Source organism: Erythrolamprus reginae, chromosome 1 (assembly GCF_031021105.1).
Source record: "Erythrolamprus reginae isolate rEryReg1 chromosome 1, rEryReg1.hap1, whole genome shotgun sequence".
NCBI lineage: Eukaryota > Metazoa > Chordata > Lepidosauria > Squamata > Dipsadidae > Erythrolamprus > Erythrolamprus reginae.
The window spans coordinates 134,860,659-134,876,945 of NC_091950.1; the positions used below are offsets into that span (position 1 = coordinate 134,860,659).

At 37.5% G+C, this 16,287-nt stretch overlaps 1 protein-coding gene across 1 annotated transcript in view; it reads right to left on the reverse strand.

The window, feature by feature from the left end:
• Positions 1-16,287, reverse strand: part of LOC139175059 (uncharacterized) — a 116,605-nt gene that overhangs the window by 9,018 nt on the left and 91,300 nt on the right. Inside the window, exons 7-13 of the mRNA XM_070765898.1 lie at positions 14,185-14,292; positions 7,650-7,759; positions 7,003-7,051; positions 4,350-4,470; positions 3,567-3,661; positions 1,949-2,014; positions 1,299-1,398 (exon numbers count right to left, since the gene is read on the reverse strand). Of these exons, the coding sequence (XP_070621999.1) occupies positions 1,299-1,398; positions 1,949-2,014; positions 3,567-3,661; positions 4,350-4,470; positions 7,003-7,051; positions 7,650-7,759; positions 14,185-14,292 (649 nt within the window). The remainder of the gene's footprint in view (positions 1-1,298; positions 1,399-1,948; positions 2,015-3,566; positions 3,662-4,349; positions 4,471-7,002; positions 7,052-7,649; positions 7,760-14,184; positions 14,293-16,287) is intronic.

Here is a 16,287-nt window from a genome sequence, read left to right on the forward strand (position 1 = left end):
TTCAAATTGACCAAACATAAGCACTTCAAATGAAGTGTTTTCGGTCCGGGTCGTATGTGACCCGAACATAACATTAGGAACTTTTTTTGCTCAGCAAAAACTAAGCCCCCCACCCCCCCAAAAAAATTCTCATAGAGAGAACCCCTGAAATGATGAAAAGTCATGAAATTTCAAGTTTCAGATATGCAGGGAAAATTTTTTACAGGGACTCAAACTTGGCTTCGGGTCGCATACGACCCGAACAGAACAGCAGGGTTAAATACAGGATGATTCTGATGTTCTACCACCAGGGGGGAGTAAAGCCGCATTCTGCAACTTGATGCAATCTGCAGCTGAAGTTCAACTACAGCCAAATCAATCTAATAAATAATTAAATAAATAAATAAAATTACAGCTTGGAAATTCAGAGTTCCAGTATGGAGGCAGAGGTATGGCAACCTCTGCCACTGTACAACAGATGAATATGCTGGGACATTCATAGGTACTTTAATTTATTCGACTTCTATGCCACCCAATCCCGTAGAACTCAAGGCGGCTTACAACAATAAAAACAATACAATGATACAATAATAAAAAAGAAGTCAAACAACAATAAATAAAACCCCGAAATGCTAACAAACCCAAGTATAACCCACCCACCCACCCCCGCAAAAAACCCAATCAAACAAACATCCACACCAACAAACATAATTCAGGCACGTCTGGTGTTAAAATTCATGGCCCCCAGGCCTGTCGACAAAGCCAGGTTTTAACAGCTTTTCGAAAGTGGGAGCAGTGCGAACATCAGGGGAGTGGGGAGCTAGTTCCATAGAGCCGGGGCAGTAACAGAAAAGGCCCTCCCCCACGGTCCTGCCAACCTACATTGTTTAGTTGACAGGACATGGAGGAGGCCGATTCTGTATGATCTAATAGCTCTCTGGGAGGTATGTTGCTTGCTCATAGGAACAGCAGCATTAAATGGCACAATCATTTTTTACAGATAAAGCCGCAGTATGTGATAGAATTTGAAAGTTATCTTCTTAAAAAATTAAGAAATCCTGAGCGAAAAAAGAATACACTGTCTCCAGAACAATTCCAGTTTTGCTGAAATTCTATTGCAATAGCCACATGAATAGATTTCAATTGTCATGCAGACAAACAAAATAAAACCCAAAATCTGCCATCCTGTATTTGGGACAATGGAAGCACAATTTTCTGAACACTTCTGCAGCAGCCTTGTCTTTAAAAGATGCTTCTCCTTTTATAAAGTGTTTTATCAAGTGGTTTTTTTTAATTGAATAATCAAAGCAACTTCTTACTTTTATGCAGTTTGAGAATGGTGTATGCCATGGCGGTAAGAACCCGCTCTCCTTCCAGGATGTAAATATCCCACAGCCGCAGGGTTAGTGTAAAAGGAGTCTGTGTGTAATGTTAAAAAAAGATGTGTCATACTGGCAATATGCAAACCATAATGTATATAATAAATCATCCGGTCTCATCAAAACAACATTTTTTAAGCTAAACTCAAGACTAAGATTCAAATTCATTTCGAGACATTTTAAAATACTTTTTATATATAAGTAGTCTCCATCTGGGGGATATAATCTTAAAAATCAAACCAGACAAATCAGAGATCCCATATAAATAAATATAACATGGAATTGTTTGTTTAGCAGTCAGAAATTTGACTAAATTTAATAATAAATTAACAGATTGCATTAATTTTACATTAATATTACATAGATTTCTTCTTTTTTCATTAGTTTCTTTACCCCTTGGTTGGGTTTTAATCACTGTAATTCATGTAGTTTGTTTTTAACTGTTTCTTATACCTTACTAATAAAACAAAAACATGAGATTATAATTCTGCATCAAATGAAAACAATTACAAGCAGAAAGACACAAAGTAAATTAATATTGTAATGACATCGGAGGAAACATCTGAAATGTTTGCTCTCCCAATCCCTACCCGGTCAATGAAGCACTGTAAGAACCACTTAGTAGTATAAATTCCTGTCAACATCTGCTCCTTATCCTAAGAAAGAAGGAGGGAGGAGGGAGGGAGAGAGAGAGACAATTTTTTTAAAAAAATCTCATTTTATAAGACAAGCAAATTAGAGATCTGTGAACTGTAATTCACATGCTTTCAAACTCTCAAGATCATCTCCTCATAAATACTGGTGACTTTCTTTGCTAAATTAAACTAGCTACCATGCAATAAGCAGCATTTTATTTCATTGGTTACTCATTTTTAATTCTCTTCCATATCTATTTTCTCGGAGGATAACTAATATAGCTCCCTTTCCCTCTTTTCTTCACTACAATTGTTGTGAGCATATTAAGGAGGTTCATTCAAGATTGTCTTTGTAATTGTAGCAAAGTGTGTATTTTTTCCTTTGTCATTGAGTGCTTTGCATGTACAGTGGTACCTCATGATACGAACCCCTCGTCTTACGAACAACCCGAGATACGAACCCGGGGTTCAGAAAATTTTTGCCTCTTCTTATGAACTTTTTTCTTCTTACGAACCCGTCGCCACAGCCGCTACCCGGCTGTCGCTTTTTGAAACAGCCGGGGGGCTTCCAGCGTCCTCCTAAACCCGAATGCCAAACCCGAACTTCCGGGTTTGGTGTTCGGGAGATCGCCGAGAAGCCCCCCGGCTGTTTTAAAAGGTGACAGCCGGGCAGCGGGGCTTCCCAGCAACCTCCCGAACCCGAACTTTTGCTGAACTTCCGGGTTCGGCATTCGGGAGTCCGCTGGGAAGCCCCGCCGCCTGGCTGTCACCTTTTAAAACAGCAGGGGGGCTTCTAGGCAGCATCCCAATCGCTGAACCCGGAAGTTCGGGTTTGGCGTTCGGGTTCGGGAAGACGCTGGGAAGCCCCCCGGCTGTTTCAAAAGGTGACAGCCGGGCGCGGCGGGTTTTTTGCAGGTTTTTTTTTCTTCGTTGCACAGATTAATTGATTTTACATTGTTTCCTACGGGAAACAATGTTTCGTCTTACGAACTTTTCGTCTTACGAACCTCCCCCTGGAACCAATTAGGTTCGTAAGACGAGGTATTACTGTATTACTAAAGAACATTGAGGTTTTTAATTATTATTTTTTTTTAAAACCCACTTCTCATCTTGGTCTACTTTTTCAAAGGGATGGGTGTGTATGTGTGGAGTGCTATCCCTGGAGATACAACTACAAGGATCAGGAGATGGTGCCATGGAATGTATTTTTACCATATTTCTCCCCAAGGCAAAGTGGCTAAGAGATCCTTATCTGTCTCATGTAAAGGATTAATGGGAGGACTCTCTTAGCACACAGTTGATGGCAATTGTAACTATCGAGACATATAGCAAGAGGCTCCTGAGAGAAGTGGTATGATTTTCAGGCTACAGATTTATCCCTGCTGCTACAAATATATTTCTAATAATATATTTAAAGATGACACATTTTCTGGTATTTGATGCAATGAACACTCTAAAAAAGAAGTAATACATGGCAAACAAACCCCCCCCCCCCAATATTCAAAAATGTATGAAGAGAAATCAACACATCCTGATATTACTGCTGTTCCCTTGACCAAAAAAAAAAAATTACCAAGTGTTTCTTCAACTTTGGGAAAAGCTTGCTTAGAATTGCTTCGTGGTGAGCTTGGAATCTCTGCAACTTTGGAAACCCAGGAATGAAAAATCCTTTAGCAAAAAGGAAACAAAAGTATTAACAATGTATTAAAGAAAAACAGCAGAGTGTCTTAAGTGGATGCATAATAAGTACTTGTATTTCCTAAGACTTCTAAGGAACTCTAACATGTTTGTGAAAATGCATTTTTATATTCCCTACTTATTCGTTTGTGACCTTTGCATTTGGATAAGATCAGGAATTTATATGTATATAGATCTGTGTATATAGTTGTCCTCTGTATTATACACAGTCAAAGCAACCTTGCCTAACTCGTTGATGATGGGACCTGGGAGGGATTTACCTTGTGAATAATAAATAGCTTCATTCCATCAGGCAAACTCAGGAACCACTCTCAAAGTTTGCCTGATGTGCAGAGAAAAAGGTGTTTCATGTACATCAGAATCCCTATCCCCTTTCTGGTGGTTCATATTTAAAACACAGCCTCTGACTGGCACTACAGCACTATGAAGTTGCAAACCAGCATTGAAGTTCAAAGGTTAATTGACTCCAAGAAGAGCTTATTTGTGCATCATGCTTAAACTCAACAGTAATAAATGCAGACGTGAAAAAGACTACAAAAAGCACATAAAAAAGGAAGAATCTAGACTTTCAGCCAGACTGAACCCAAATATGGGATCATCTACAAATACAATAAAGAAACAAGTGAATAAACGAAGGTGTTTGCCACTGAGACCTTACCATGCATTGCATGCCGCTGGTTGGTAAGCAGTTGTGCCAGGGCCCAAAAGGCATCCTCTTCATTCAAATACATCAACAAGATAGCTGCAATCTGACTCATGCCCTGGCAGTAACTCACTTCCTGGATGATTACACAAGATGAGCAATTTACAGGGTAGAGTGTATTGCACATACAAAAGCACAAAATGAAACTTCCCTAAGTTCACAACATAACTCTAGGATTTCACCTCGGGGTTTCCCCCCCCCCCCATCCACCCCCGACAAAAGCATGATTTGTTGACTCACAGAAAATTTCATTTTGATGGCAAAGTTCACTAATAGACAATGGGTGTGGCCTGGAAGAGGATACAGGAAAGAGGCCTTTGAGAAATAAGGCTGGGTGACTTGGTTTAACTCAATCAATGCTTATGATGCTGCACTTACAAATTATTGTAAGATTTTTATGCAGCTGAACCAAAGCTGCTGGGAAGATTCCATTTCAGCCCTTCAGTGCAATGGGTAGCAAAGACATTTCTCTGCTTCTTCTTTTGGGTTGGAGCTCTTCAACCCAGAAGTGTTTCCTGCCTCACTCTCTGTCCAGCCATTTGTCCAATGTTCATGTAGCCCCTCTTTGCCTTTCTCTTTAATAGCACTTATTGCTACTTCAAGAGGTTCCCCAAAATTCTCTGGGAGGCTCAAAGAATCCTGAATAATTTTATCATATCATTTTCAACTCAAAGCACCTTTTAAAAGTACAGTGATACCTCGTCTTACGAACTTAATTTCGATGACCAGGTTCGTAAGATGAAAAGTTCGTAAGATGAAGCAATTTCCCCATAGAAATCAATGTAAAAGCAAATAATGCATGCAACCCCATCCCAAAAGTCACCCCCTTGTGCCACTGGGAATCCCCGCCTCCGGACTTCCGTTGCCAGCCGAAGCGCTGTGATTCCCCTGAGGCTCCCCTTGCTGGGATTCAAAGCAGCGCTGGCAAAAATGAAGGGAATCCCTTCATTTTTGCTGGTGCTGCTTTGAATCCCAGCGAGGGAAGCCTCAGGGGAATCCCCACGCTTTGGCTGACAACAGAAATCCGGAGGTGGGTTTTCCCAGCGAGGGGACTGACAACGGAAGTCCGGAGGCGGGGCATCCCAGTGTCGGTGGCTCGGGTTTGTAAGGTGAAAATAGTTCGGAAGAAGAGGCAAAAAAACTTAAGCACCGGGTTCGTATCATGAAAAGTTCGTATGAAGAGGGGTTTGTAAGACAAGGTATCACTGTATAGGTAGAAGCAAATATATACAGGAAAAGAGAGGTAAAAGAAAACACTGTCCCTCCCGTCCCATCCCAGGAACTTCCATAGTGTCAGAAGGAAGAGACCAGATGCTGTCTTTCCTAAAATCTGAATCTACAGATGTTATATGGAAAGAACCACTTCAGCCCTTGTTAGAAGGGTTAAATAGTAGCTGGTTCTTGTCTTCCCTCACCTACACTACTGGCAAAGTAACAATTGGAGGAATCTTAGGAACCCGTTTTAAAACACTCCTTTCGGAAAAAACAAACATTCAAAGCCCTGGAGAGTTTTTGTAACCCCCTCGAAATGGGCTTCTCCTCCCTTTTTCATTGGGTGAGAGGTATGAAAACTTTGGATAGAGGTTTCTTAAAAATGTTAGGAAAATATTTCAGGAAAGGACCTCAATGTGTTTGTTTTCCAGGAAGGGACAAAGCTAGTTAGGAATCAAGGGATCTATGAGGCTAAATGTGAAATAATTCATCCTTGATGCAGAAATTCAGTCTGAAATATTTTGCAAACATTTTGACAGCTACGTGAGAAAAACAATGCTATATTTAGTTCCTAGGGGAGTCTGTAACATAAAATTAGCCTTAAGACAAAAAAGAACTACTGTCACTTCTCACATTTTTATGAACTGAAATTATGTAACATGACATCGCATTGCGTTGCAACATAAAATAAGGAAAAAGCTCAAAAAAGCCAGTCTAAATTTTTGCAAAGGAAGAAATGCTACCTAGGTAAAAACATAAAATAAATTGTTTCCTGTTTCTTGGATCACCTAGATTAATATAATTAATTAATTCCATTAATTAAATTAAGAAATTCCTGTTGGCACAGCGAAGCAGTGAATTCTGTGTGTAATTTAATGACATATTTTCTGTGCCCTTTGACAAAAATAAGACAAGCGACTATAACAAATTGGGTGTCCTGCACCATGAGGTTATCATGGAACAAAGTAGGAATGACTATGCAGAGAATTTAACAACATCTGGCTAAAGTCACAACTATTTAGAAAAAATTATACAATTCCTTTGCATAAATAAATATAGGTTATACAAATGATTGCAATTTGAAGAGATCTTGTCTTCATGAATTAGTCTGTACCGAAAATGATTCCTTTTCTTATATTTAGCCCAAGTATCATGGATTGTTTACATAGTTGTTGGAACAAAGATGGGAGTGCGTGTGTGTGTGTGTGTATGTGTGTGTGTGTGTATGTGTGTGTGTCTTTCATAAAATATACATTGGTTTTAGATAATATTCTTTTTAATATATATTTAATCTGCTTACTGCTAGTCTGCTTTGCCATCTTAATCAAATCTATACTGTACCTTTATTGTCAAATAAAAAAAATATGTCAGATTCTTGTAATGTCCAATTTCTTACCGTGTTGTAAACAGAGTAAGCTGACAGGACATGGAACAAAGCTTGTTGTCTATAATTAAAAAAACAACAACACAAGAATATCAAGATGGTGTCTTAACATTAGCTTTTTGGCACCTTTATAAATCAGTTAATCTGTTTTCCTCTAAAAGTGTTTCAGAAATATCTTACGATTTTAGAATAAAATAAGGACCCATGTTTCTTGCTCAGTTGATAGATACATCAAATATAGGTCTGGTGCTCTTAAGAATCCATCAACAAGGAGAAGGATTCTATGTTATCACACGTTAACTCCAAACACTATAAAGAGGGTGATGATCTGCCTTCCATCCTCTGATGAAATTAGGAAATTAATATCCTAACTGACCAAGAAAATTATCTGTTCTACAGATAGAAGTTTCATCAGCCACAAAAGATTTAATAATAATAATAATAATAATAATAATAATAATAATAATAATAATTATTATTATTATTATTATTATTATTATTATTTAGATTCATATGCCGCCCCTTTCCAAGGACTCGGGGCGGAGATAAACCAACATTTATTTTCTATAACTATATATACATTTGTAGCTGATAGGCAAAACAAACAAACAGAAACAATTAGAGATAAGCAAAATGAGATCACCATATAAGAAGCTTACTTTACTCCATAGCGGTCCCGAAACATGATGTGGTTTCGAAAAGTGCGATTGACATCCAGATCTATTTGCTTGATTTCTGATGAGAAGCATCTGGCTTGTTCTTTCATTTTCTGGGCAAATCAAGAGGAATTAATAGTACTAAAACTTTAAAATGAGAAGTGAAAAACTTTTCTGTCCCTTGAGATAGATTGCTTCTGGAGCAACTTTCCAAAACCTTTCTATTTGTCTGCATGGAGGATCTTCATTCTCCAAAACTACAAAAGTATGACTCCACAAGGTTTAGCTTCCCATAGAAAGATAGTGGGGTCAGAAAAAATACTTTTTTTTCTTGTGAATTAGAGAGAGATAGAGACCTGGTCTTGGAAAAAGACCTTTGTTGCCAGTACTCTGAACTAAAGAGAAGAGTTCAGGAATTGGACCTTAAACCTAGCACTTATCTTTATGTGTTTTTCTACATTATTAATATTATTCATTAGGTTGTTTTTTATACGGATTAATGATTATATATGTCACTTTACATTGTATGCCAAGTATATGGCTATATAAAAGGAAGGAAGGAAGTTCTTTATTATTCAATTGTAAAAAGCTATAGATAAAATAAGTTTTAGTTGCAATCAAATCACTTCTACAATCTGGCAAGAAATTTGCTGGCATTGTCTTTTTTTCTTTGTAAGCTGGTTAACGAAATTCTGGTTTATAAATAGATAATTGGATAGAGAGTTCTTTTGCCCTATGTGTTAGGCTTGATGTAAATACATTTATACACATGCAAAACACACAGATGATTAATATACAAGGTAACATGCACATAAGGCTAGAGACCTGTGGCTTTACTAAATTACTTCTATACTCAAAAGTAAATTGAGATGTTTTCAGTATATGCTACTAATTAAAAAACTAATTGAAGAAGATTGGTTGAGAAAGCCTCATCTCAAAAAGCAATTTAAGTAGAGGTAGTAGATTTCTGGGCATAAAGTGACTTTAAACTAGTAATGCATAACAAAACAACAGAGAAAGGAAAAGAGAATCATTCCATTCCCCACTGCAACAATTGTGTTACAAAAACAGTATTTTGATGACTGATTAATTCCCGATTATCTACACTCAAGTAAAAGGTGAGTTATATATATTATTTTGGAGACCAGACATGATCCTGATTCTCAACATACCTGCTTTTAACCCTTCTTAGCTGATCACAGATTATTTAAAAAAAAGATATTTCACTGCTGGAAATACCAAGCAGATACTCTGGCTGAAAAAATTGCATAGGTAGTCCTCAACTTACAATCAATCATTTAGGGACCTTTCAAAGTTATAAATAACTTTTGACCAGTTTTTACGCTTACAACCATTATAGCTGCATTATCCTGGGCTTATGTGATCACTATTTCCAACCTTCCCAGCTGGATTCCGACAAGGAAAGTCAATGGGAGAAGCAGATTTGCTTAACAACCGCACAATTCACTTAACAACTGCAGTGACTTACTTAACAGGTGTGGCAAAGGTGGTAAAACAGATTGGAACTCACTTAATGTAATGAAGGAATGAGTTTCCATAAAAGGGTTGTCAAGAGAAAAGAAATGTAGAAAAGTCCACTGATTTCAAAGAAAGCCTATGTTCCCCTAAACAAAAAGCTTTTCTCTAACTCCAACTTTGTTCTGTATAAATATCAAGTGGCAAAAAAGGATAGGAAGGATTATGAATAGCCGATTCTCAGGATTTATGTTCGTCCACAGTCTATTATACTGTAAGTCTTTTAGTTATTGCAGATCCCCCCAGGAGCTTAGTTCAACAGCTTGTGACTTCTATTTATTCTGATCGCTCGCTACAAGACATGGCCAAATAGTGACATCCTGTAAGGAGGTTGCAATGGCCAAGATAAATAGAGAGAAACAGGTTCTTAATCTGTGTCACTATCTGGTTTTATCTACCCACATTCCTTTAACTTGTCACACCATGCTGAATTGGCTATGTTTTACAAAGAATCAAACCGTTTGCTTAATTTTAATATGTCAGTGTGTCATCCTTCAATACCTGGTTAGCATGAAAGTTAACAGCATGAAAACTACCTTTTTAATAAATAAAAATAAAATAAGGGTTGCATAATATGATTAAATTGCCACTCCACTAAGGGATCATTTCCCCTTCATTGGCATGGCAGCTCTGACCTAATCCAGGAGAATGCATTGTCCAAACTGGATTAATAAAATGCCAATTACATGAGGCTGCCTTTGATGACGAATCTTCAGCCCCCCAGTTCATTAGCCAAGGAAATCCTATTTCACCACCTGTGTTAAAAATGTATCAGTTGTGTTCCAGATTGTGATTATCAGAGGATAATCAGAACCACAGAAAAAAACAATCATTGCCAACCTGCCTTCCATTGAGGACCTGTATACTGCATGAGTCAAAAATATTTACTGACCCCTCGCATCCTGGACATAAATTGTTTCAACTCCTACCCTCAAAATAACAATATAGAGCTATGCACACCAAGACAACTAGACACAAGTACAGTTTTTTTCCTGAATGCCATCCCTCTGCTAAACAAATAATTCTCTCACCACTGTCAAACTATTCACTAAGGCTGCATTATTATTACTATTAGTCTTCTCATCATTCCTATCACCCATCTCCTCCTACTTATGGCTGTATCTTGTTGCTTGTATCCAATCAATACTGTTTCTTCATTGCTTATAGAATAGAATAGAATAGAATTTTTATTGGCCAAGTGTGATTGACACACAAGGAATTTGTCTTTGGTGCATATGCTCTCAGCGTACATAAAATAAAATATACATTTGTCAAGAATCATGTGGTACAACACTTAATTATTGTCATAGGGGTCAAATAAGCAATGAAGAAGCAATATTAATAAAAATCTTAGGATATAAGCAACAAGTTACAGTCATACAGTCAACATGGGAGTAAATGGGTGATAGGAATGATGAGAAAAACTAGTAGAATAGAAGTGCAGACTTAGTAGAAAGTCTGACAGTGTTGAGGGAATTATTTGTTTAGTAGAGTGATGGCGTTCAGAAAAAAACTGTTCTTGTGTCTAGTTGTCTTGGTGTGCAGTGCTCTGAAGCGACGTTTTGAGGGTTTGTATTTGTATATTATTTGTACTGAATGACAATCATTAAGTGTTATACCTCATGATTCTTGACAAATTTATATTTTCTTTTATGTACACTGAGAGCATATGCTCCAATGACAAATTCCTTGTGTGTCCAATCACACTTGGCCAATAAATAATTATACATTCTATTGCTGAACCCAATTCAAATAGCTGATTTTGACTTTTAAAGTCAAATCTTAAAAGACATTTAAAGATATAAATGTTTGCCTATACTCTTAAACTCTAGAGCATGTCAAAATTACTGAGATTTTTTTTTAAAAAAGGATTAATTTACTTGGCTTCTAGCTGAAAATATTTATTATATATACAGTACAGTACTGCCTTGCTGATAATCCATTCCTTCATTGTTTAAAGTTAACTGTTTATATTGATGTGGAACTGTATTTTTTTATAGTTGAAAGGCATTTTGGAAAGATGGCAACCTTGAAAACTAGTCATGTATATTTATTAAAGAAACCAATCAATAAATAATGCAATCTCATTAAGTGTAGCTTTTAAAGTAAATTCCTGTTATCTGTGCTTGTGTATCTACTCAAGCAGATTTGTAAGTGGTAAACACAAGCTCTTAAACTTCAGATTCTATTCCAGATTACCATCAGCATGCCTAAATCAATATTGATGACAGCTCTATTTTAATTACTTTATGTGTTGACTCTGCTTTCCTAAAGAAATAGTTCATTTTTTTTCAAGTACAGACCTGCAAATGGTGACTTAAGTTTTCAAGGAACAGCTCTTGTTACTTTTAGTTAACAAAGAAAGCAAGAATACTCAAATATATCCCAACAGACAGGAAATATGAATGATTCTCTTACACCCCTGGTTTGCCTGCTTTCATAACAAAACATTTTGGTGGTGTTACAGGTATTTCTATCATGGCTGGATTTTGACAGTTCCACGGGATTTGCAAAAAGACTGCTCATCAAAGTATTTGATATTCCAAGCAGAAATCTAGAGTAGTAATAGATACTGGCTGGGAAGCACGGAAAAAGCTTCACTGGGGAGGACAGGTGTTCAGTGATAGGTGATCACTGCTCAAAGTTCTCCACTGAGAAATTCTGAAAGGGCAGCTATTGATCTAATGCTTCTAAAAGCTACACAGCAAAAAAATGTTGCTGTTTTTCTGACATGTGAAATTGAAATGGACAGGGGGGTTTTCTCCTTCAATATAAATGCTTATGAACACTGAAAAGCAGAGTTAGAGGAATATGTCTCTAGGCTACCAGACAAAGGAGGATATTTTCTATGGTGAGGTTATCTACTGGTCATCAAAAGTTCACCACTGTAGCAAATAAATTGTTAACAGACTTCATCCTTAGATAAAGCTTGGCTTTCTCAATAGATTGTGCATGGGGGGGGGGGGGGGGTTCCTGCAGTCAAGTTAACAAGACTACAGTATTTGGAAAGTTGTAATTCTACACCCCATTTCAGTGGCAGAATTACGTTTGTGAAGAGTGGCAGAACTGAGATATTAACATGTAATTGATTAAAGTTACTGCCGTCAATTACCTTTAATGCCTAAAGGTTTTCCCACATACTAATGAGAATCAGGACCATTCCTAGCAGGAAGCATGGCTTCTGTCCCTTTGAAATTGTGTTAAACTGAGAAATGTAAGGCGGAAATTGCTTAATCAACTAAAAAAGAGAGGCCTCACTAGGTTGATAAGCACTCATTAAGTGATCTCAATCTATTTCTACAGCAGTGAAAGTGTCATTCATTCCAGTCTTTCTCACTGGCAGATGCCATACCCTAAAGCCTACTGAATATGTCCCCATCTTTGAATACCAGAGAAAAGATTACCTGCCACCTTGCTGAATGGGAATATAACAAGTACTGCTGACAACCAACAACACTGTGAAGTGCAAGTGTCAGACTGCTGGGGCAAAATTATCGCACTACTGGAGAATTTTCTATCCCAGAGGATTTGCTGCTTGGCCTCACTTGACCTAGCAAGAATCTGGTTAATTTGTCCTTGGACTATTTGAAGTATAGAGCATAGAAATCTAATTAATAATAATAATAATAATAATAATAATAATAATAATAATAATAATAATAATAATAGTAATAATAGCTATGGCACTCTGTTCCAGCATGATATTGTTCTGCATTGAAACACTTTTAAACATGTTAAATTACTTACCCAAACTTATGTATATGTGTGTTTTGAGGGAGGTGGGCGAAATACTTGGGTTAAGAGCTTAATAGAAGAACTTATTTATCAACTAGAATATAGCTGCAACATTTTCCTTTTCTCCCCATCCTTTGATCTAAAATCCTCTTGGACTACAGTAGTTTTAAGAGATATAATCTCCAGCATCAGCACCCTATGGATTACTGAAATGAATGAATAAAAGTGCCTGGCTGTTTCTTTCTTTGTAGAAATAAAACATGCTAAATCTTCTGGGGTGGAAGGTGATTTGTAGATTTAGATGGTTATAGTCCAATGTCTTCCTAGTCCAGGAATTCATCTCTGAGCATTTTCTTAATTTGGGTAGTTTTGTCTATTGGGCACAGAGAGTGACTTCCATCCTTTGCAACATTTCCAAAGTAGAAACTTGAAATTCTGGATTCCACCTATTTAGAAGAGCAACCTTCCCCAGGTTGGGCATTTGGGAACTCTAACAGCCTTTTTGTAATTTTAATTTTTGCTAAATGTGAACTCGTTTGTAAGGCCACCACTGATCCCGCAGAAAGCCTTTGTGGTGAAGTATTTCCTTTATCTCATTTTAGAAAGCCCAGAGTTTGTTCATGGCTGCCAAGAGCAGTGACAGAGCTATTCTTCAAGAACAATGTTGCTGTTATATGAACAGAAATCCCTGTCCTGTTCACCTCAGAGGTACTGTTTCTTTAAGGCAGTGTTTCCCAACCTTGGCCAGTTGAAGATATCTGGCTGGGAATTCTGGGAGTTGAAGTCCAAATATCTTCAAGTGGCCAAGGTTGGGAAACACTGCTTTAAGGCACTTCTGAGTTGAAAGGATTAGCCAGTGACATTCCTGTTGCATGGAAGACATCTGTGCGTGTCTGGGGAGTGTATGTATGTCCACATCAAGGAGCTGGAACAAATGAAGGGAGCTCATCTTACCACGCCGCAGCACTCGCACTCAGGTCTTGAATGCAGGCTTGCTAACCTCCAACCCAGGGTCCTTACCACAGGAATCACCACATTCCCACATGAACAGGCATGGGAATGTAGAACACAATGCTCAAATGTTGAAGGGCATTAGTAAGTTTTTTTCCATGAGGCAACAACATAATTATAAATAGTTTGGGAGGAAGTGTATGGCTAAGAACACTTTTCCCTAATATTGAGGTGCAGGCAACAAAATAATACTGGTTTATAATATGTGCAGGTAACCAGGAGACTGGATATTTATTTGGTGTTATAAAATATTTACCTCATACTTCCCTTCATTCTCCATCTTAATCTTTTCAATGTCCAGTAAGAGTGACCAGACTTGACCTCGTACTTGGAGGGGAATCCCTTTATAAACTCTGCGGAACATCTATAAATATAAAAAAATAGTGTGATCAAGGTCCCAGTTATCAAGAGCTAACCAAAAACTACTTTCTTTTGAATTCCCTTGGCATATGTCACTCGGCATGATTAACACATTATGCGTAGCGGGAGGGGGATCTGTAACTTAACATTTGAAGCAGAGTTTAACAGACATTTTCACTTCAAATATTCTGAGTCGTTTATCAGATGACTCAAAGTTTGGGTGGATATTCTGTCCAAAAGATGGAGTTTCAGGCAATATGTAATGTTTATTTACATTTAAGTAATGTAATTTGAGTATGTTTGTCACAAAAGTACGTCTCGATGAGTCATTGGCATCAGTAGCTAGTGTAGCTACAATATGAAAGCATCTGCTGGTGCATCAGAGACTCCCCCAATCCCAAAACTGAACATAAAGATTTATTTCATTTACTTTCAAAGAGAAATCTGTCAATTAAACCAGTGGCTAAGAGCCTAACTTCACCTCTTAGAATTAACATATAGAATTCAAGGTTGTTTTATCAGTCATCGGTCCTCAGCAGTATTTTATACTTAGGATAATTAAATGAATTTTCTCTTTATGAACTGAAATATAATCCAACCCGTTCCACATCTCCCTATCTGCAGATTAAACGGCATATTTAAAATAAGCTTTTAAACCTGATAATTTTTAAAATTTATTTTGCAAGGGAGCAAATGCAAACACACACAGCCTGGAAATGGATTGATTCACCCCTGCACAGTTATTGAAAAGGATACTTTATATTAGTCCGGTGCTGATAGGTTGCCATGCATTAATTATCGAACTGGTCTTTATCAATAGAGCAGAAAATGCATTGATAATCTATATGATTTTCTGTGGGCAAGGTTCCATTGTTGTTTTAAGTACTGAGTCATTAATGAGATCTTTTTTGTTGTTTTCTTACAGACATACACTCGTCTCAATATATATATCCATTCAAATACACACACACACAAATATATGTATTTCATTTTTTTCTTGTTTTAGGGTCTACATGCAATTTTGGCAAATAGTTGGGCACCCTCCCCCCCGAGGGGGGCACGGCGCAATGCCAGGGGGGGCGTGTGACCCTGGTGAATGTGCTTTTTTTTGCTGCAGGGAGTAGGGATCTTTTGCACTGAACAATAGCACACAGCACAGAGCAGGAGATATGAAGTGCAGATAACAAACTTTTAAGAGACACCATGGAAAAATATTTAACGGGGATTAAAAGAAAGGAGAAGAGAGAGACGGAGATAATTTATTTATTTATTATTTATTATTTGGATTTGTATGCCGCCCCTCTCCGAAGACTCGGGGCGGCATACAATGAGACAAATGTAAGTCTCCCGAAAGCTAAGACGAGGAAATATGACGAAGGATATATAGCGCTCGGTTTTTACTGTGACTATGGTGGGAGACGAGGAAAGACCGGTATGTTTACTGTGTCTAGAAATGTTGGCAGCTGACAGCATTAAGCCAAAGGCGTCACTTAAACACATTACACCCCAATCACTCTGATAACACTTGAGTTTTTTTAGTGAAAACGTGCCGAATATTGCAAACAATCTTCCCAGCAGAGAATTTTTTGGGGGGGGGGGGGGGGAGCGAAAGGAAATGTTTATTTCTTCTGGGGGGAGGCGTAACATGAAATAATTGAGAAACACTGGTCTACGGTAATATAATTTCAAAGATCATTTTATTTTCTGATTCAGGCATCAAGATCTCTAAAACCTATCTGCAGACTTCGTACCTTGTCTGCAATGTTTCTGGAACTTGAAGAAAATGTACTTGAAAAAGTTACAGTAAAATAAAGGGGAGTCCAACTCCTATTAGCAAAATTAAAAAATAATATACCAAGTGTTATTCTAAATTGAAAAGCTGGATTAGCTTTTGAGTTATTCACTAACATTTTAGTGCTATACGAAGGGGGGGTGGGGGAGACAACTGCACATAATGTAGAATTTAAAACTAAATTGCCTTATCTTGTTTGTCCACATA